Consider the following 22,572-nt stretch of genomic DNA (forward strand, 5'->3'; position numbering starts at 1 on the left):
TCTCCTATGTTAAAATTCCCAACTAAAGCCAAAGAAACATCAGCTAACTTATATCAAATGCTTTCTTTGAGCATTTAATGCAACTACTTAGATATCTGTGTCTGTTAATTGCATCCATATAGTTATAGGATGTGCCTTGCTAACTGCTAATCAAGCTAGCTAGCATTACCTGAAAACATATCACTCCTATCGCTCTTTCAAACATGGTGACTTTCGATAAAAACAGGGAAAAAAGGTAGTCAAGGCTGACATCGGTCCATAAATAATAGGATGACATCACGGTAGTACTGGCCATTTTTATAAACAGTGTATATGCTGAAGCTGTACTTTATGCTAACTGCTAGTCTTGTAGCAGCTTTTTAGCTTATCTTCAAAAACATTTAGAATTCCAAAAGTTTGTAGTTGCTGTCTTTTTCACTCATTCCTCCCTATGTTTGCTTCCTTATGTAACAAGAAAATCGTGGGAGGAGTGGGTGGAGGCCTACATTTTTTTACATTTCCATATAACTCTACCACTTTATATAGCTTAGCACTCAGTAACTCTTAGAATCATCCAAATGTGATGGATATAATTTAAGTACCTCTCGTAAGTACGTCTTAGCTGGCTATTCTGTTTCATTATGGGTACTAAAGATGCATCAGCTGCAGTTTTTCTATGATTACAAGGAGTATATTTCCTTTTTTGCTAAGGAAATGCCTGATTAAGGTACATGTGTATATCAGCGTGTGTGCTACACAAAGAATGTTTTGTGATAATTTCACATTATTATGCAGAAATGTTTAACACACTTCACATTTATCTAATTATAAACGTGCAAAATAGCCAGGAGCCACGCTGAGTGAAACACAGGTGTTGAAAACAGAACAGCCACCATGTTTAAACAAGGATTGACTTTTATTACCTCATCTAGAGATGTTTATTATTGAGCCAGCCCAGCATTTCACTGAAAGGCTACTGCTTTGTATCAGTAACTCTGTCTGTCCTTGTTGTTTTTTCAAAGCCAGGAAACTTGGGTATTTTCCTGAAGTCACCTGATGCTTTTAATTTTGCAGTGCGTCGGTTATTCTGTTGGAGTTCTTTCTTAGCGCTTTTGTTCCCACGAGACCGCTGGATCCTCACTTTCATTAAAGTTGTTTGGAGAGTCTCTCAGCTTCGGTGCCTCGTAAAACAAACTATGATGAAAACAACTAAAAAAAAACCCCACACAAGCCAACGCTACCCCTCTGTTTTATTAGTACATGCACACAGAAGCAGAGACACATACACAACAAAATACTGTTTGTTGAGGTTCTAATGAGTCCCAGTAGCAGTGGTTTGATTTTTTTTTTCCCCTCTCTTCCTAATTTGACATGCTTCAATTGGGCTGGGTCCCTCTCGCTCCGCAGACCTCAAATCCTCCATGCAGAGGCCTAATGAATCTTCTCCATGTACACAAACAAAGGACAAACAAAACAAGCAGGAAACGCTCACTTCCTTAAGCTTGTAATTGTCCTAAACATGTCAGTCAATCACAGCAGCTTGCTCGAGTCTACTTTCTATGCAGACGAAGGGGTTATTAGTCACCCATGTGAACACACAAATCTTCTGATTTCCGAGAGGTATGCTCGTGTCTTGGGTTACAACTGGCGGAGTTTTCTTTCATTTCTCTTCAGCCGAGTTGGAGCATTCAGCATTGTACTTTCTGCTTAGGAAGGTGACACGAAGAACAATGAGTCGAGCCTCACCGGTCTCTTAGGGCTCTCCATGTTGAGGTTCAGCAGTAATTGAATCGGGGCTTTTGCTGCCCACAGAAGACAGTGTGAGTGAATTGTCTCAGATAGTTTATAGGGTAATAAACTCCCTCCACACCAACACCTGCCAGCTGCGCTCAGCTTTGACCAGTTCTATTTAATACCTCTTGCTGTGCACCTGCAGCCCACCCATAACGGTCAACTCGGATCGCACCAATCGACACAGCCAGTAGGCGGTTGTCTCTTTTTGTGCGCTGGATATTCCTGAAAGTTATGATTAGGGTAATTAAAATCTTGACTCAATTAGCCCTGCGCTGTTGACCTTGTTTGCAGGTTAGGATGCTGTACAGTATCTCTGGCCAAATGCAATTACTGCAATCTTTTTTATCTTATCTGATCCCCTCATTATCTTACCTCTTATAAATAGTGACTTTTTTTTTTTTTTTCCTGGACTTCTCTTGACAGCTGCTCACATCTAAATCAAATCCGTCTCTGTTAAGAGGAGCAGCTGAGTGGGTGAAGAGTAGGTGGGCAAATGGATGCAGCGCTGATGGCATCTAGAATTGTATTTGTCACAAAGGAGTCTTTCATACATTACACTCTGTGTTTACTTATGCCAGTTTGAATTTTTGGTCAGTCTGCAGTGTTCAGATGTAAAAAACTAAATAAATGTTGCAGTGAATAATGCTAATTACATCCCTGACAAAACTGCACCTTTAAAATGCTATTACTGGGTGAGCATGAATCTTCTCTCTGCTTTTGCGGCCAGCTTTCGGTATTATTAAGGAATTGTGCATTAACAGGAGTCAGCAGTTTCCAGTGCTGCAATCTCATTACATTTACAAGGAAGGGATGAAGAGCAACAAAAAAAATTAATTGGAGGCTTGCGATAGTTAGGACAGGAGCCTGGGCAAGGGCAGAATAAATCAGAAATCCATTTGACAGCTTTATGGCACTGGAGAGGGAGAAGTGGTTGACTTTAATGGGTGGAGATAGAAATGTTGAGTTACTTTATTTTTTCCTCTTTCTCCCTATGACACGCACTCCCCTCCCCCCCTCATCAGCTTAGGCACACAGCCCCTCACCCCTGAACTATTTGGCCTGGCTTGATATATTGAGTTAATTCAACCCGCTCTGTGCAATAATTCATGCGTTTCATGCATTCACTGTGATGCAGAGCGGGGTGGATTTGTTCATTTTCTCTGCAGAGATTGCGAGCCTCTTTCCTCACTCTCACACACACACACACACACACACACACACACACACACACACACACACACACACACACACACACACACACACACACACTTCTGTTCTGCCTGTCACCTACTCTACAAACTGTCCCCACCCCCAGCTCTTCTCCTCAGCTCTTTGGAAGTTAATTTAGGTGAAAGAGTGTCTGTCTTCAGCAAGTAATTCTTGCAGTTTCAACAGTTTGAGTTTCTTTTCAGCAAGGAAAAAAAAAACACTAAGCTTGGTCGATGCCAGCACAACAGCCCAGTACGCTCAAACGCTCCATCTTTCTCCCTACCTCCATTCTAAAGTCTCCTGGTCCTCGCCCTGCGGTCACATCCTGCCATCACCCCCCATCACCAAGTTCACTAAGGTCATCCCCACGAGGGGCCAACCCCTCCCCAACCTCCCTGCTGACTTAAGCCTTGTGCTTTTATAATTCGGGGGGAAATGCTGGCTACTAAAGCAACCGGTGAAGTGGCTTCTGCAGGGCAATGGGGCCCTGCTCTGTGTGCACTTATTTATTCTGGGCAGACCTCTGTGTGTGGTGTGTGGGGGTGGCATGTGTTAGTGCTCTAGGATTGTTGTATGCTTTTGTGAGCAGATGGATAAGGTCACACCTCAGAAGGCATTGTTTGCATATTATACCACATAGCGTATACACAAGTACCTGAAATGTAGAGCTGCAGTTAACATGTGAAATATGTTGAGCACAAGGTTGCAGAATAATGTAATGTGTTTAACTTGCATGTTTTGTCAGAGAAGATGTTCTCTGTGTTGGTAGGAAGTGAAAAGAAAATGACGAAAAGCAGCAAATGTTCACATTTGGGAAGCTGGAACCAATGAATGTTTGGTATGTGTGCTTGATTAATGACTGGAACAATTAAGTGAATAGCTGAGCCCTGCTAAAATCATTTGATTATGAGCGTGTATGAAGAAAAACAACTGTAGTTAACAAACTACACTAACAGGCATTTTGCTCTGACATTTCAATTAAGTCATCTGAAATTACAAGTGCAGCTCAAGCAGAAAGGTCTAATTAATCTCAATCTGGTACAAAAACCCAAAACAAATGTTTTGCACATTTGTAACTCTGTGTTCAAAGGCATGCCATCACTTTGCAAGCTCTGCTTTGTTTTCCTTCAGGTTTGAGCAGTGGCAGCGTTGGGTTTCTGCAGTGTTTCAGAGGCCTTGGCTAAGACCAGCCAGCCAAAGATAAACACTGAAAAGCATTTCCCCCCAGGCCTTGAACACAACTCAATATAAAGTTGAAGCCGTCACCTTCACTCTTACATGGAAACTCTCGAGCTGGAGTTAGCAGAAAGAGAAAAAAAACCTACTTCTTTACGTGGTCTGGCAGAGTTGCAGAGCACATTGTTTTCATTTATTTTATTTCAGTTGGCAAGGTAGGGGTGAGTTAAGTTTTTTTTTTCTGTTTTACTTTAGCAGTGGGAGGAAAAAAGGAGGTCACATTTGTTGGCAGTGCTGTGGGAGTGCACTGATACGAGCGCGAGGGCTTTGTGTCAGGAGACATTTTGTGGCAGACAGGAGAGAAACCTAGCGCAGTGACAAGGGCTTTTCTGCACTTTAAAAGGCGTGACGACCCCCGTGACCCAGTGAGTTGAAATGGAGGCCACTGTCAACTCTCATGCCTGATTAAGAAAAAAAAAATCTCTGACAGTAATGGTTTCCTTATAAAAAAAAAATACCAACAAAAAAACCCAAACATCTGTGGGATGGCGATTTAGATTTTAAACAGTGTAAAAATTGTTTTTGTGTATGTTTTCATGAGGTCTGTGTCACTGCTGCTCAGACAGCACAACTGACCTAAATCATGAGGTGGTCAGTGTGACTTTAGTGTAAATACAATCCCATGATTCGTGTCCTCGTCCGTTGTGTTAGGGACTGGGTACTCTCAGGAGATCTCATTGACTTTTTCCTGCACTAATACAGAGATATGCACATCTTTATGTACCCTTTTCATCCTACACTTGATGCGTTTAAAATGCGGAACACTAATACTAAATTTGTAGATAAAGCTTATGACAATATATTGATAATAATGGTTTACTGGCCGCCTTTGATGTGTTGATGGTTGATAAATTATGCTTTGATTGGTCTTTCAAAGGCTACGCTTAACTGTAACAGATGGCAGCTTGCAGTGTAAAGTTTGCCAAACTTCTCTTCAGTTTATGTTAGTGCCTAGAAAATTAGTCAAGTAGCTGAAGCATCTATGAATAAGCCTTTATTTGTCACTTGTAGTTGCCTGCAGCGAAGTTGGACAAACTATGTTACTCAAATTTGGTTTCAGCATCCCAGAAGTGATGATTTGCTCAGTTTTGCATCAATGCAAAGAGCTTATCTCTAGATTTTGCTCATTAGTTACACAAAAGAAGAGTTTTGACAATGTTACTTATGAGCAGTGTTGGTCAAGTTACTTGAAAAAAGTAATCAGTAACTAATTACTGATTACTTCCCCAAAAAAGTAATCCCATTACTTTACTGATTACTTATTTTCAAAAGTAATTAATTACTTAGTTACTTAGTTACTTTTTAAAAACACGATTTACAACCCGAATAGGTGATAAAGCGATAGATCTTTCAGCCCAATTCTACTTTTTCTACATAATCCATCATACAAAATGTAATCAAATGGAAAAGTCTCTTTTTAAAACTTGTTTTATTAGTTTTAATCTTTTAACTTTATGCATCAAGCAAAAATTTAATTATATGCAACATTCTCTGACTGGAAGAAATTTGTTTAATATTTAAACCTATTTTCTGCACATTCCAGCACATAAAATATATATTTTTTGTGTTTACACTCAGTCTTTCAAATAGATGCAAGTAAAACACAGCAGACAAAAAAATAAAGTCAAAGACTAGCGGTCCTTTTGCTCTATTTTCACCTGTAAAGCAGGAGTAGGGTAGGCGGAGGTTTATCCTGGTGCAGGTGTGCCGCAGCGGTCAGTGGAAGAATCCGCGAGTTTCTCTGTGAATTTCCCATTACGTCATAGCGCACTTGATGCTTGCTTGGAAGTTTAGGGTTTTTTTTTCGCTGTAAAAAGAAGTTTTCTTCCCACGCACAATGCTAATGGACGCTAATGTTTTTGTCACTTTTTATGGAATCAAACTCAAAGTAAGGTCAGTACTTCCACGCTTTAAACGCTGCACGCTCATACTCTCTCCTGCACTCGATATATGATCCATTGTTGATCTGCACACAGCTGTTGTCACAAACGTCGCACTTGCTTACGTCACTGTCATGAGACATTCTCGCAAAAAATCACGGTTTTAGTAACGCAGTAACGCAGCGTTCCTACGGAAAGTAACGGTAATCTAATTACCGTTTTTGCAATAGTAATCCCTTACTTTACTCGTTACTTGAAAAAAGTAATCTGATTACAGTAACGCGTTACTGCCCATCTCTGCTTATGAGTGTTCCTAAATAGGTTTCCTCAAATTCACGCTCTTGATATACAGTCAGTCATATAATGGTCACCAAAGAGCATGTGGATTATTTTTTGGGAATGCAGTGGTTGGATAATATGACATGACCAAAATTATTGTGACTGTGTCCAATGAACTTACAGTGTCTGTGCCACTGAAATAATTTGAGTGGTTTATTTACATTTACATTTTAATATATTATAGAAACTAGTAGACTGAAAAGTTCATTGAAAGGATTCCTCTGGTTATATAAATACATTCATATTTTTTATACATGTGTTTAAATATATTGTGTAATAGCAGCATATAGAGCCCCTACCCTGGCATTGCAGTAGTGTTCATTGCCCCAACTTTAGTCTTGTGGCTGCTTATTCTTTAGCATTTACCCCTAGATTTAAACTTATATTTATTTATTGGGTTGAATAAATTGAAGCTTGTGCAAGTGCTTTGGACCTCCTTCACAAAGACTGGACTTACTAGTTTTTTTCTACAAGGTTGACTTGAAGCATTTACCACTTTGATTAAGCTCTCTCTCTAGCTGTTTCAGCTGAGTGGCTGGCCTGCTTTTCCATCAAGCACTTGCTTGTTATCTGTCTTTGTTATTTCTCTTTATTTTAGAGGTGGTTATATGGATTGAGGCTAAGGTTTGGTGTTTGGTTATGGAATATATGATTTAAGTTTCTCACATGTCAGGTTCAGAGAAATGCAGGAACAGCAGAAACGCAACAACAGCATAGAGATTGCATTTGTTCGTGAGAGCTCCTACAACGCAGCCACATGTTTGATGATTCCTAAAAGCAGTCACACAAAAGTAAAAAAAACCAAATCCCACACTATCTATTTAATGCATTTAAACTGATTTCTCGCACTTTAGTATTGAGGAGATGCAGAGACATGCTCCATCTTTGGAAAGAGTGGATGCGTCCGCACTCTAATCAATTCAGGTAGGGCAGCTTTATCTGTGGAGCTGCCACCAGAGCCACGCTGTACAATAACTCAAGGCGGGCATTTGAGAAGTGTGTGAGTTTGATCCTGTGCCAGGGTGATGAATAGCTGTTTTTTCTCTTTTGTTGCCCATCAGCACTTTTATTCTGCAGTTAATCCGCCAGGCCATGCGTACCTCCCCGCTGTAATTTTTCACCTTGCTGCGTGAGATTGTGTTTGTGCATTTGTGTGTGTTTCCCTATCCTGCTGTCAGTGGTTGGACTCATGCTCCCACACAAACACAACACCTGCATGTGCTCCGCCCTGCTGGGATTGGAGGTTGATTTAAAAGTGTGTGTGTGTGTGTGTGTGTGTGTGTGTGTGTGTGTGTGTGTGTGTGTGTGTGTGTGTGTGTGTGTGCGCGCATTGATAGGATTGGCATCTTGTGAAAAGTTAGTGGGGAGTGAGAGCCATATATAACATGTCAGCATGCACTAGTTGGGGGGAAACGCCTGTTACTGAGATGGGTCGGGTCTTAAAAGGATTGTTATCTTGTTACAGATAATGCAGCTTATCCACCTGTTTTACTACATCAGTGGATACTGGACTTTCTGCTCAGGCTCACCTCCTGCTGAGACCATGTCCGCACTAAAATAATTACAGCTAACAACCCGTTTTTTCCATTTATTGTGCCCTTCTGCATGCACCAATCTTTCTTCTCATTCAGACATGGATATTTTACCAAACATTTTGCAGATTGGATACATTGAAAAACTTTTTTTTTCCATCTGGCTCCAGCTTGGCTGCTTGAGACAATCTCCTGCTATTATTCCCAACACGAACGTCTCCAGTGGGTCCATGGACAGCTCAGAAGCTTGAATTTCACATGAGAATTTAGGAAGTCCTGTAGTCTGTGGTCACCTGTGTTTTTGAAACTCAACACACATGGTGTTCCTATTGTCACATGTTTGAGCTATTGTGATTGGTAATATTTAAACATTCCTGTGACTCCATCTGACTGCAGAGCTCCCTTTCAAGGTTGTCTCTTTGTGCACTTCTGGACCACTTCCAGCATAGCTGCTATTTTTAAATCTCTCTGTTCTTACCACTTGCATATGTGAATCTGTGGATTTATCTCTGACCTTGCACAGAGAGACAACATTAACTTTCATGCCAGCCAACCAGACAGCACTGTTCAGTGTCCCAGCCCTAAAGAGGCACGAACAGGAGATCAGGGTCGTGCATCATGAATGTGTCTGTCAACACAGACTTCTGCTGTAGCATCGGCAGCCTCTAAGGGAAAACTGCACACCTGTTAACAACACAACATTAAGTCACAACTTGCCAAATTTGGCTTCTTGGACCTTCTTCCTTAAATGAAATTCAATGTCAGCATTTTGACATAATGGAGGAGATCCAGTATGTGTTGGAGATGCACAAATGCAGGTGGTCAGAACTGTACTTTAAAGGAATGTCTGAAAAATGGCAGCCATCGTTAACGAGGAATGGTGGCAGGGGGTTATTCATAATACTAACAAAGTCTTATCTTTTGCTTGCCTTCCACTCATTCAGTTTACAGTTTACATAAGGTTCATTATTCTCCATCAAGACTTTGATATTTACCCAGATATAGAAGTTTGTCTTTTTCCTGTCCACAACTGCATAACATTTGAACTGGTTGTTTTAATGCATCTTTGATCCTTGACACTCCATTCCTCTGATTGGTTGATTACCATGTTTCGGACCCTTAGTCCGCCTTTTACACAGGAAGAGATTTTTGGCTTCACATCTCTACTGGCCAGATGTTGCCTTCTTCTAGAATGAAAGTCTTCTAATCCTACTTCTGTAGCTCACTGGATTAAGGACACTGTTGTTTTTTTTTCTTAAACACAAAAAATGAAATACACATTAGGGGCATGTATTGACAAATTTTGTGCAGAAATGTCAATCTTTATTTCTTATTTGAGAGTCCCTCTGGACTGAGTGCTGCTATGAAGATTTGTGTATGTGGTTGAGCCGGGGTGAGAAAGGTGTTTGTGTATAGAAAAAAAAAGAATGATAAAATTGATAAAATGATGGAAGCAGTTTTGAAATGCCCAAGAAATAATTTTAAATGGGGGATCAACTATTCAAAAGTGCTATGGTTTTTTAATGAGCTGACTAAGGCTACGTCCACACGTACCCGGGTATTTTTGAAAACGCAGATTTTTCTATGCGTTTGCACCTTTCGTCCACACGTAAACGGCGTTTTTGGTCACTGAAAACTGAGATTTTTAAAACCTCCGGCCATGGTGGATATTTTTGAAAACTCCGTTTTTGCATTTACGTGTGGACGAGAAAAACAGAGAAAACGCAGAAAATGCAGCGTCAAAGGTGTGCGCCTTTTTTGACGTCACACTGTGCGCCACGTTATTGTTTCAGTGAAATGAATTTCTACAATACTGTTACTGTTAATTGTACTCTCTGCAGTGTTTAAATGCTTACATATACACACACATTTACTGTCCCTCCACACATACGACTCGGTTCTGCTTCTATGCGCCATCTTTGTTTACTATTTCCCACCGAGGCTTCTAGACTTCTGATTGGCCAACATTTCTACACGGTTAGGAATATATCGCCACCTGTTGCTTTGGCATGTTCCTAGCAGCGTTTTCCTTCATTTCTGCGTTTACGTGAGGACGGGATTATTTTTTAAAACGAAAACGGAAAATCTCCGTTTTCAAAAATACCCGTGTACGTGTGGACGTAGCCTAAAACTTGCTATGACCACAGCTCAAAATGGGCATCTGTAAGCAGTAGCTGTGGTGTGAGATCAGCTATGTTAAAATGATCTGATGACATAAAACCTGTTGGAAATTTTCAATGGTAAAGTGTGGCTACTGAAGAACAGATGATCCCCACCTGATAGTTTCAAGATTGCACCAAAACTGTGGTGGAGCTTTCAGTTAGATGAAGCTGGACCCCACAGACTTCACATTTCTTCAAGACAGGAAAAGCGGATTTTCCTGTCCTCACTGAAGAAAATCGTAAATCTGATGTTTGATTGATGCAGTGCAGCAGAGCAGGGACAGCTTTTATGAACCCTTAATAAACTTACAATTTTATTCTCGGTGAGCTCTCGCTACAGAAGATGGGAATATATGTAAATGAGAACAATGAGATGAGAAGAGCAGAATTTCTTTACTATATGATGGCTGGGATTTGTGTATTTACTAAAAAAAAAGAACAAATGTAGATGTTACCTTGTTTGCATGCATTATATGGACAGAAAACCCACTATTACACACGCTAAACAGCATTTTCAGATTTAGCTGGCTCAGTGTAAATGCAGTCTGAGTTGCCGTCTTCATCCCCACTCCACCCCCCAAAAAAAATCTTGGTCACTTGCATTAGATCTCTTGCAGTAGACGGGTTATAAGCATACTGCACATAAAAATGGTTAATGAGGTGTAAGTGGAATGACCTGAAATTCTGTACAGAGCTTTACACCCCAACAGAAAACCTCACCGCCTCTCATTTCTCTAGCTTTTCAGACTAGCTCTGATTAGGGAGTTCAGAATCCTTGTGGTCATATATTAATACAAGCCTGAGCACTTTGAGGCCCTCCTCAGCCTTGCGCTTGCCACATCGCTTCATGGCGTTGGGGCTAGCTGGCCTCCAGAGAGCTGTTCTACATACGGCGGACAAGGAGCACAGCTTCACGCAAAAGCCTGCTGAGACTCTACACCATTTATCTCTCAGCTGCAAGGTTGGGCCAGTACTAATTGACTGAGCCGTGTGTGTCTGTATGTGTGTCTGTCAGTCCTGGTCCCTTGAAGCATGGCATATTAGTAGAGCTTGAAATGATAGGATGTGGTGGTAAAGAGAGAGGTAGGCCAACCTTGTGTTGCAAGCCCTTCCGAGGGGGCTCGGATGAAAAGCTCTCCTGTTAGTCAATTATTGGCTGTGGTTCTCCAAAATGTAGCCAGTAAAACTGCTGTGGGAGCAGACAAACCACACTGCTGATGCTGCATTTAAAGGAAAATATCTGTTAATTACAATGCATGAGTTTTTTTGTAGTTATGAGCATCACTGATGTTAGTTATATAACGTATAACATCAGTCAGATGATATAATAAATGGCAAGCAAACCCACTTTAATCAGTGGGTGAAAACTGTGTGCGCCAAATACATCAGATGGCAGGTGAACTAGGAAGTCAGTATTTATACAGTGGTGGATGTTTGCAGTGCACAGGGTTTGTAGTAATGTTACAGTTTGCCTTTGAGTTAGCGTGAATGACTGAGTTGATTTAAAACATGAATTTTCTGGCCACACATATTACGTTACCATGTTTCAGCAATTAGGTTTTCCTTTTTCTTTGAAAATTACCAAACAAATTGATTATCAAAACTACAAAACGTTCGACAATCTGGAATCATCCGTAAATGTTCATGGCTGTGTGAATCTCATGTCTGCTGCAGCACACCCTTCACTCTCTTTCTCTGTGTTCCTCTCACCACTCTGCTCTGGACTTTATCAACATGTTGTTTGACTTGGCTTCCACCCAATGTAAGCCCAAGAACAGCACGGAGTTGGCCGTCTCATCGTCCACAGGGAGAAGGGTGTGTATGCATGTGTGTGTGGGTGTGTGTGTGGCGTGTTCGTGGGCACGTTCTTGGGGGAGTGGAAGAACCTCGTTCTCCTGGATCAGGAAGCTCTGAATCATGCTGGCTCTTCCTGGAAGGACCCAGAGGGAGCCAGGCTGAGCCGGCTGGACTCTGGCAGGCTGTCTGAGCCGGAGCCTGGCCTCTCACTGACACCAGGCTGGTGGTGAGTGCAGTTCTTACCTCACCCTCACAAGGCAGGCCACGCCTTCCCTCTGCTCATCAGGTTGGCACGCTGCAGGCGTTTTCCTGTACTGGGAAGTGTTTTCAGCTTTGGCTCTGGCTGTGCTGTGTGCTGATAACCCCAGCCTTTGGAACACTGAGAAACAAGATTTTATTGATTGGACATAAATAGCACAAGGTGGGCTACAGTGGAATACATTTTGAGACTAAATTTTCATTACTGATAGCAGTAGTTCAACAATTCTGGAGTCTGAAGGCATTCACTTTAGCATGCTTACCAAGCTAAATATAAGTGTGTCAAGCTGTCACCTGCCTACGCTGTCACAGGCCTTGTTTGGTTCATGGAAATCACACTCTCCACAGCCTGAGGTGCTGAGGATCTTAGGCATGAAAGTTGATATTAATAGTTGAGCTGGGTTGGTGCTGGAGGGTGTCCACACCTTCCTGTTTTCTCTTTCTTTGTTTTGGCCCACTGCTGACAGATTTACCTCTAGAGGAACTCCAGCATTTGAAAGGGGAAAATGGTCTCCATTGTTCAAAGGGGGCTCTAGTGGAAGGAAAACACAGGCCTTTTTTTGAAGAAAATAACAAGGGGGTAATAATGGTTTGAGATTTCAATAGTAAACAACCTTGTCATTGAGACTAGTGTTTGTTATTTCTAAAGGAAATTGAGAGGATAGAGGTATTTTTCCAAGTGAAGTGTGCCTCTTTGGCTGGAAGTTTAAACTTTAGCTCGCTTTGAGGAGGTTTTCATTTCGGAGTCTCTGAAGAGGCTTGCTGAGCTTCAGCTTTTGATAGGAATCAGCAGTAAGAGGGATGGATATTGCTGTGCGTTTTCCTGCTGCACACTGTCAGATAACCTGAACCGGTTGTCTCGTCTCACAATTTTCCTGTCAAACTCCACAGGGAAATTAAGTCAGGAGAAGTAACTGCATAAGTTGTCCAACTCTATCTCAAAGCTGCTATTTTGTGTTTTTACTGTTTTGGCAAGGATCCTCGCAGAGCTCAAATTGAGACATTGCATTGAAATTGTAGCGTCAGCTGGGAAAGAAACTAAGATAAATACAGACTTTAAAGTGTATTTGACATGTCTTTTGAAAGATCACATAAAGCTTTTCTGTATGAGACATAATTTGGCAACTTACTAAAAATAACCAGTTAGATAATCTAACTTTCTAACCATCCTTTCAATACAGATAAAATACACTGCCTCTCACTGCTGGTTGTTTTTACTCAGAAACTCATTCATCATCAAAAGTAAATCAATACCCCATTGTCCGGATTCATTCCATTTGAAGATTGATAAAATCCTTGTTGTTTCACTGTGGTTTCTGTGTTTTTGCCAGATACTGAAAATGTGTATCGATTGGCTATAAAAAATTGCCAAACAGTGGATGGGTTCGTAGTTACATAATGCAATTCAAACAACTCTAAATCAAGAGACTATTCCCATCTAATCCTGTAGTACCTCATTTTAATCATTGAAGATCTGCACCACGCGTCTTATTATTTTATATTTTAAAAAAAACCGCAGCAGCTGTTGAAGATTTTTCGTCATAATTACTAAACAAATATTGAAATCAGCTCAAACGAGAAAGAGCTACGAGCGTGCACCTGTGCCAAGCCTCAGCAGTCTCCACATTTGTTTTTCCTAATAGAAAATGTTCACAAGTTTGTAATCTGGATCTTTATCGGATTAGACATGATAAACAATTGTGGGATGTATGTGCCAGGCTCATTTCTTGTTTCAATCAAGTAAGTGCAGTAGCTCGTGAGAGAAAACGAGTGCCATACGAAGGGAATCCTTTTAAAGCAATTACAAATACTATGAGCTGCGATCTCCATTTGTTTTCATTATCAGAAGATTTGGATTAATATTCTGTTCCTGTATGTCATTCATTTTTATTTAATAATGGTTTCAGGTCTAATAGATAAGCACCAATAACTAATCGCTGATTGGTTTGTCACTAGAGCAACTTTTTGTTATAATTCTGACATGCAATACCACACATTGCTAGTTCTGGCCTGGAGCTCCTTTTCCCTTCAGAGCTGTCTTAATCCTTCATTGCAGAGATTCAGCAAGTTGCTGGAGTTTTTGGTCCATATTGACATGATAGCATCACATGCTCTATTGAGATCTGGTGACTGGGGAGGCCATTTGAAAACAGTGACCTCATTGTCACATTCAGTTAACTATTTTATTTATTTAACATGGTGTGTTATCTTGTTGGAAGCAGCCATCAGAGGATGGGTACTGTGTGGTCATGTTCAGCAGTGATACTTAGGAAGGCTGTTGCAGTTATATGTTGATTGATTGATTGATAGTAAGGAGCCTTATCCCCCACAACATTACACGCTCGTCTGCGTAGTCTGATTGTAGCGAATGATTATTTGAGTAGCTGTTTCCTTCATGTTAGCTTGAAGCAGTCTGGGTATTCTTCCCAATCTGACGCTCAGTTTGAACTAAAGTATGTCATCTTTGTCATGTCTACATGCGTAAAGCCATCGAGCTGCTGCCATTGATTGGCTGATTAGATAATCTGCATTAACGAACAGTTAAACAGGTACACCTGTTATATCTGAAGTAGGGCTGTGTGATATGACCAAAATCTCATATCCCGATATAAGAATTCTATCGTCCCGATAACGATATAAATCACAAAAATGTAACATTTTCTGTAAATTATGTGAATCTCGGGCAGCTCGACTTGCGGGAAGTGTTTCCAGCTGCGCGTCATGTAGCTGGAGTCAAGTGTTTTCACCGATGCATGAAACTATACATTTTTAGACATAAGTTGTAACAGCCGCTGTTTTCTTTGTGAGTATTTATTACACGGCGTGCTGCGGGGAAAAGCCTGTTCTAACGTTTGAGTATCCTGGCGGCTCTTTTTTTTTTTTTCTTCTTATCCGTAAATTATCTGCTCTTTCACGTGATTCAGTTTATTTTGAAAAGTCTCAACAGGATCTTGAGCTTTATTGTGAAAGGTTTATGTGGTACATAAACAAGCGGACACGCGATGGTGTTACCGTCGTTGTTGCTAACCACAACGCATAAAAACAGGCGTTTGTCCGTCCGTAGTGTGGTTATATTAAATATAAGAGAAAGCGAGAACTTTAAGAAATTAATATAGCCACTACAGTGACCATCAAAACAGAGAAAAAATATTGCCGTAAACAGTTTATTTTGCGACACCACGAAACAAACGATAGCGTAAAATGAAACGATAGACGTTTTTATATCGTCATCCGATATATATCGTTATATCGAACAGCCCTAATCTGAAGCATCCAGTGAGTTATATTGACTGACAAATTAGACAAAAAGTGCAACTCGTTGTTTTAGAATAATCAAGCAGAAGTCTCAGCAGCTATCATATTTTAGTCTAAGCATTAAGAGTCAGTGTATGCAATTGTCAGTGGCTGAAAACTCTCATGTTTTGACCCTGAGAAATAAAACCTAGGCCTGTTTGCTTTTGATGTGGATTGGAAACATGTTGAGTGTGGATTTTCCGGATTTATCTGTCACTTAAATGTTTCATTGAGAAAATCCCCAATAAATGAATCCCCACGCTGTCGGGCATCAACTGACGTTTGTGGAAATGTATCGCCGTTAGATATATAAATGTCAGAACCTGTCTGGTGAAGAAAAAAGAGACTCCCCCTTCAGCAGCAAGCCCAGGGCTTCACTAGCACTTGCTCAAATCCTTAGAAAGTAAAGCCTTACTGGAGCAGACCCCAAGGCTTAATGTCAGCAAATTAATTATGGATTCACCCAATTAGTTCACAAACTGCACTGTGTTCTAGGGAAAATGATCATTCCCCCAAATGATGTCTCTCTTCAGTCTTTGTCCTACTGTGCGTTGCGTCTCTCTTAGAACCGCGAGTGTGCATGCCGGCGTGTGTGAAGCGACACGCAGCAGGCAGGTAGCCTGACCTTTTTAATTATTCAATCTCCCAAACTCATCCTCAGACACTCTCATAGCATCCAACCTTCAGTTTAGCTTTCAGTTTAACTACTCCCGCCTGTCTAAATATATTTCTGTCTTTCTTAAAATAAAACATCCTGTGTGCTCTGGTTTTAAAGCTTTTCTAATCACACTGATCTGTGTCAACACATGAAGTGATGCTGTAACTCGAGTGACTCATTTGACAGTGTGAGATTGCCTTTGCTCAGTCTGCACACCCCCACCCTGTCTGATAAAGCATGTAATTATTGCTATCTAATGAAAGTCGGTCAGGGACGTTGCTCATATCTATTTACCAAAGCAAAATTATTTTCTTATTTCATCATCATTAAATTTCATCGCATTACAAGGTGATGCTGCAACAAATGAATTTAATTTGGATTATTATTTTTTTTCACATCCTCCTATGGTTAAAGTCACAATGTTGGGTGGAGAATAACCAGGACAGAATAGAATTAATGCTTTCATTATTGATGACTGTATATGTTGGGTTTCTGATGTGTTAATTAATTGTTCGGTGAATAAAAGATCAAAGTAGAGCGCAAAATGCCAATCACAAGATCACCAAACAGTTTCTTCTGCCTTAAAAAAGGTCAAACAAAGCCACAAAACCAAATGATGTCACTTACTTTATGTCTCAGCCTTGTGGTCTTCCTCAGTGCATTAAAGGAAATAGAGGTCATATGTTTGGCAGACGATTGGCTTAGAGAGTCACATGGCTATTGACTTCCTGATCTGATATACATCTTTCTGATAACTAAAACCAGAATTGCACAGATCCGAATCTCCATTATACCACCTGCATTATTGCTCAATTCGATGACTTGTCATCAGCAACATGCGGTGTCTATAAACTGTTCACCTGCTCTCTGTTGTAACCTCACATATGCCTCCATATAAATGTGAAGGTTAATAGCCACACGAGGACCAAAGAGTCCTTCTTGGAAGATGATCAGAGTTATTGACTTCACATGTCTGTGTCTTTAACGTTGTGCTTGATCGCTGCACCGCTGCACATAGATTAAGCTTAGACACGCCCCCTATGCCAGTGCCAACTCAGGAAGTTAAATGGTATTAAAACCACTAAACATATCTATGGCAGCATATGTGTTACTTTTTTATTCACATATGTGTGATAAAAACACGTAACCTTTAACTTTGTTAAACCGATACATTAATAAATTTATATAACATGAGCCAAATAAAAGAATAACATTGAATAAAAAATTTTATTTAAGTTGAGAAAATAATAATGGATTGTAGGTTAAAACTTCAAAAGTTTAGCATCCAGCAGCTGCATAAAACTTTAAAAATATGCTTAAGCTTAGCAAACAATCTCCCGATTTCAGTTGTAATAATACTAGAAGGTGTGAAAAAATGAAGGGGTCCTAATACTTTCCGAGATGGCCTTTTCTTATTGATTTGTTGGTGTTTTCTTCTGTCATAAATCACTTTACAACGAGATCAGTCATTTGAGACTGTTTGTCTTTGTGCTGCATTCGAAACCCCCGCTAACTGACTGCCCTTCCCCCACATCTGCGTACCATACATACTCTGACAGGGATCTCTGTGTGCCCCTGACATTGAGCAGAGTTTGCAGACTGTGATTGTGCTCACGGGTGAAGCCATCCTTGGGAGACAGAGGCGGCTGTCACAGATATGGATTCGTTCATTTAATGTTTTGGTGTCTCGCACGCAAATGTTTCCCTTTCAGTGAGCTGTGGCCACGCAAGTGGGCGAGTTTTATCGATCATCTGACTTTTAATAGCTCTTAAATATTAAGATTCATGTATATGACCTTTGTGTTTGAATTGAGTGTGCAAAATTCCTGCCTAAATACCCTCTCATGCACTGCTGGCTGCACTGTCAGGCTTGTTTCACTTTTTCTTTTATAGTATTGAGAAATTGAACTCTTGATTCGTGTGAGTTTTTCTTTTTCTTTTTTTGAAAATGAAACAGTTCTCAGACCACTGCTTATAGTTGACTGTCTAACAGAAAAGAAACAGGCATAAAGATGGGGAAGGTTTGGCCTCTGTGCGGGTCTTGTTAGCTTCTGTGAATCCTCCTTTTCCCAACTTCCCACCCTCTCTGTCGCTCTCACTCTTTATGTCACACACACACACAAGTGGATGGCCCTGGAACAAGGGCCGGTGATTGATAACTCTGTGCGAGAAACCTCAGAGGCAGCGGCACTACAGAGAGATGGACAGATGAAAGGGGAGAGGGAGGAGGGACTGAGAGGAGACTGAAATGAAGTAACAGGGTGAGGCCTTCCAGCAGCAGTTAACATACTCCAGCCGGAGTACCATATTGTTAAAAAGGCACCCTGGAAGTAACCTTGTGTGCGGCTTCCTCTCGTCAAAATCATTCTTTTCTCTGCCATGACAGTAACTTAAAGATTACTCAGCGTAACAGGAAAATTATTAGCCTTTTCCACCTCTGCAGGAATTTCTTTGATTTTCCTTTTTAATGTGCCCTTCTTTATCCATGTTGACGGTCTCAGGTTGTATGTTGTTGCATTTATGACCTGCTAAAGATCTTTAAGCATTTAGGTTTCCCATAAGTCCATAAAGGGAAAGAACTGAAATCATTAAAGGAGGCTGATAAACAGAAAACGGCAGTTTTAGAGGGGACAAAATGGTGTGACAATATACGCTTAAATAGGAACATGTGGAGGATTTTTTCCTCAAGGAAAGGCTGCATACAAGTCTGTATACCTCCTGGTGTGATAGCTCTGCATGGTCCCATATGTGCAGAGGTGTCCTGATAATGTCACATTTCAGCACCATCCACATTAGCATGTAGTTTCACATTTGAATAGCCAGTTCTGATGAATTAGCACAGGTTGGCTCAGATCCACAACATATGAAATCTTTATCTTCTCACCCTTCTCATGTTTTTTACCCTCGATATTTGACCACACAGGACCGATGAAGACTTTGTGTAATGACTTTGCTGTGATGCTTTCTGACACAAAGAGATATTTCAGTGATCTCAGCACTTTGTGAGAGCAAAGGCGCCTCAGGCTCTGGTCCTGGATGAGCACAATGTGGGATATGAGTGTTTTGAGAGAGAGAATGTTTAATCCCTGTTGTGCTGCAATAATTTAGTTCCATTTGACTCAGATGCTTTTCCCCGCTCTTTATGTGCTGCATGCAAAGAAAAGCATACTCTTCTGTTTTCCTTTGTAACAAAGATGCAATTGTACAAATAATTGCCTGCATGTCTGTGAGTGATAGTGAATTAAAAGGGCTTTGTCGGGTTACATTTTCAGACAGCTCAAAGTTACAAACTTCTCTTTATCTGAAATGGCAACTGTGATTATGTGTGCAAGGCCAAATCGTGGCCAAGCTAAAGTTATTTGAAGTTCAGTAATCATCTGGCTTTATATTGTGTGGATGTGAACATGTGTTTTTCTCTGGGTAGATTCTAACTACCCTCTATTGGTCTGAACGTGTCATTACATGACAGTCCATCTTCAGGTTCGACACATCACTTTATCAGATGATAAATTTCCCCTCTCCAGTCTTATCGGCTTCCTTCACATCGACTGTCGTCAGACTGAGCATTTCTGCGCTTGCTTTGTTTTGAAAAACTTTCACGGCAAAAAAAGGGAAGAAGTAGACTGAGTTGAGATACCTCAAATGTCACAGTGATCAATAAGAAATGTGATGAGTGACAAGTTAGATGGAGCTTCACATGAGTATTTGTCAAGGAAAGAAAACACACTTCAAACAGGGGAAAAGTGGAGCTTTTAGAGCACTGAAGTTTTGTCACTTTTTAGAGCAAATGGAGCACTTTGTCACCAGCAGTGTCTGAGTGCATGTGTGTGAAGCTGTGTGATTCACTGATTTCCTGTATATCTATTGCCTGCAGCTTCCCAGACTCTTTGTGAAGAAGAGGCTGTGGGACTTTGTAGTCAAGGACTCTTTAATGCATTCCTGTGTCAGAGATTTTTTTGGTGCTTTTACATCAATGATGTGTGTATATACAGTAACTACGTGTGTGTGTGTCTGTGTGCGCCCGCGTTGCTTTAAGCCAAGTTTCTTTGTGTTTGTGCCTTTCGTGTAGGTGTATGTGCCGAGGCGGTATGCCCCGGGGAGTAGTGCTGACAGTGCACTAGGAGTCTGAACCTTGTCAGTATTGGTGGCTCAGGAGGAGAGATACCCTGCTGTGCGGAGCCGAGCCCTGCCGTCCTGTGCTGTGCCGCGTTTGACGCCATGTCCCTGACTGACAAACACAAAGTGAAGAGACAGCGACTGGACCGAATCTGTGAAGGTAAAGTTTTGTGTATGTACCCGTCTTAAACTTTTTTTGCACTCCCGACTCACATTTTCCTGCACTGCTCTTCTCTCTACCTTCGCGCCAGTTTTTGTTGTTTCAAAGAGCTACTTTCAGTACGTACAAGCAGGCCTCCAGATTTTGCTGTAAATTAACTTTGACTGGGTGTCAACTGGGTGTGATGATGATTCTTTATATTTGGAGCTGCGCTGAACCAAAATCCTGGTTTGATGGTCTACATATTGAGATTTAAAGTGACCTCAATTTGGTCAAAAGTGAGCATTTTTAGAATACAGGTTTAGCCTGGGTTTAACCTCAAAATCTGCATTTCTTTTGACCTGCAGAGAATGAAATTCTTGCTAAGTGCATCTCCTTGTTGCTTTCCTTTGGAAAATAAATCCTCACTTTTGTGTTTTTCCTTCTGTCTTCATTGACCGCCTAATCTTGCTGTTCTTAGCAAAACCCTAGCACCTATCGGCGATCAGTGCCTATTGATTGCTATAATTTTCTGCTGGCATGCCGCACATGTCAGATACTACAGTAACCAGTCTATGAATGTTGACCTCAGCAGCAAACATTCATCCAGTGGATGTAAATGAAATTACTGCTTTACTCTGGCCTCTCTGCGAGCTGTGGTTGGTTTGTGTAGGAGTGTCTGTTATGTGACTTATGGTTAAGGAGAATCTCTAAACATCTGAACTCAAGTTAGATTACCGCAGGGGATTGAATGGTTTCCATCCTGTCACGCCTGTTAAAAAGCAGCCAATTTTACAGCATGAACTGCAGTGATTATTAAGCTTTAGGTGGTGGATTATAGAGCTGTGGTGTTGTATTGAAAGGCCTGAACATACAAGAGGAACCCCCTGCTGCACGCATAGCTACAAAGTAAGCCTAGGCAACAAGGAATATGAGTTTTTGTGTGGGTGTATAAACTGTATCTGAAGCCTTGTGAATGTGCATTTTTAAATCCACTTGTTTGACTGCCCAGCGTGTGTTTTGTGTTGTGTGTATGTGTGTGTGCATGCGTGTTTGTGCGTATGGGTCTGTCAGACTGTGTCCTGAGGTAAAATCATCTCCTCTCTGCTGTCTGGGTCCCCAAGAGGCTTGTTAAGCTGCTAGGCCCTCCTGGAGCCAGCGCAGAGAGAGGCAGACATGACTGCAGTGCTGGAAAATGAAGCTAGACGCACCATTACCCCCAGTGCCAGTATATTTGTTTTGCAGCATGATGTAACCACCTCAGCTTTATGCACATGAAATGAAGGACATATGCCACACTTCCAGCATATAGTCAGGACCAAGAAACCATGTCTGTGATGTAGCATTTGGAAATATATACTGGCATTAGGAAATTACCTTACAACCCTGAACCAATAAAAGCAAATCTTTAAGTTCAGCATTTCTCGAGTGTAATCAAGCCTTTTTTTGAAAAAAAAAAGTTGTCTGAATAACTAGTCATCACGAAATCAACCCCTTCATTATTTATTTAGTCAGTTTTACAAGTTTAATAATAATAGTATTGTTTTTATAGCTTCGACTACACTAACAGGTATGCAGTTCTGTATTACCTTGACAGCTAAAATTTAATGAGAGAGAAAGAAATAGGGAGAACCTGAGTTTTAAAACAACATTTTAAATGCCATGAGGTGCAATCATAACGTTTTTTGACTACACGCATAAAAAGGTCAACGCCTGACTTAAATTTGGCTAATTTCTCTTAGGGCAGTGCTTGCCCACTTCCACTACAGCTGCTGACCACTCGCACTCTGGACCTCCTTTAGCGTGTCAAAACCTGGGGCGTCAAACTTGAATTTTTATTTTTGGGAAAAGACAGTCACAGGGAGGCACATCTGATATATGGGGCAGCTGATGACCAAAGACATTTTTTGGCTACAATACTGTGTTTTTCAAAACACCCGATAGAAAATAACTCAGTCCTTTGGGTAGAACTCCATATTGACAGTCTGACCCTGGGGGATGAAATAACAGTGCATATCTTAATAAGCACGCTCCTGGCTGTGCTTTTAATCTTATGCACCAGATATCCGGCTTTTCTAGTAAAGAAGTCTGCTGTTTGGTCTCATGGTTGTAGCAGGAGAACCAGCGCTGATCACCAGTGATGATCCCTGACGTGACAGGTGGGTTAATTTTACCCAGA

The 22,572-nt window shown here is 40.9% G+C and overlaps 1 protein-coding gene across 1 annotated transcript in view; it reads left to right on the forward strand.

Moving 5' to 3' along the window:
- The window catches only part of ctbp2l (C-terminal binding protein 2, like), a 95,239-nt gene that overhangs the window by 22,477 nt on the left and 50,190 nt on the right, over positions 1-22,572 (forward strand). The window contains exon 2 of the mRNA XM_084937467.1: positions 20,208-20,414. Within this exon, the coding sequence (XP_084793593.1) occupies positions 20,357-20,414 (58 nt within the window). The 5' untranslated portion in view covers positions 20,208-20,356. The remainder of the gene's footprint in view (positions 1-20,207; positions 20,415-22,572) is intronic.

Source organism: Perissodus microlepis, chromosome 8 (genome assembly GCF_051167445.1).
Source record: "Perissodus microlepis isolate ML-2025 ecotype Zambia chromosome 8, ASM5116744v1, whole genome shotgun sequence".
NCBI lineage: Eukaryota > Metazoa > Chordata > Actinopteri > Cichliformes > Cichlidae > Perissodus > Perissodus microlepis.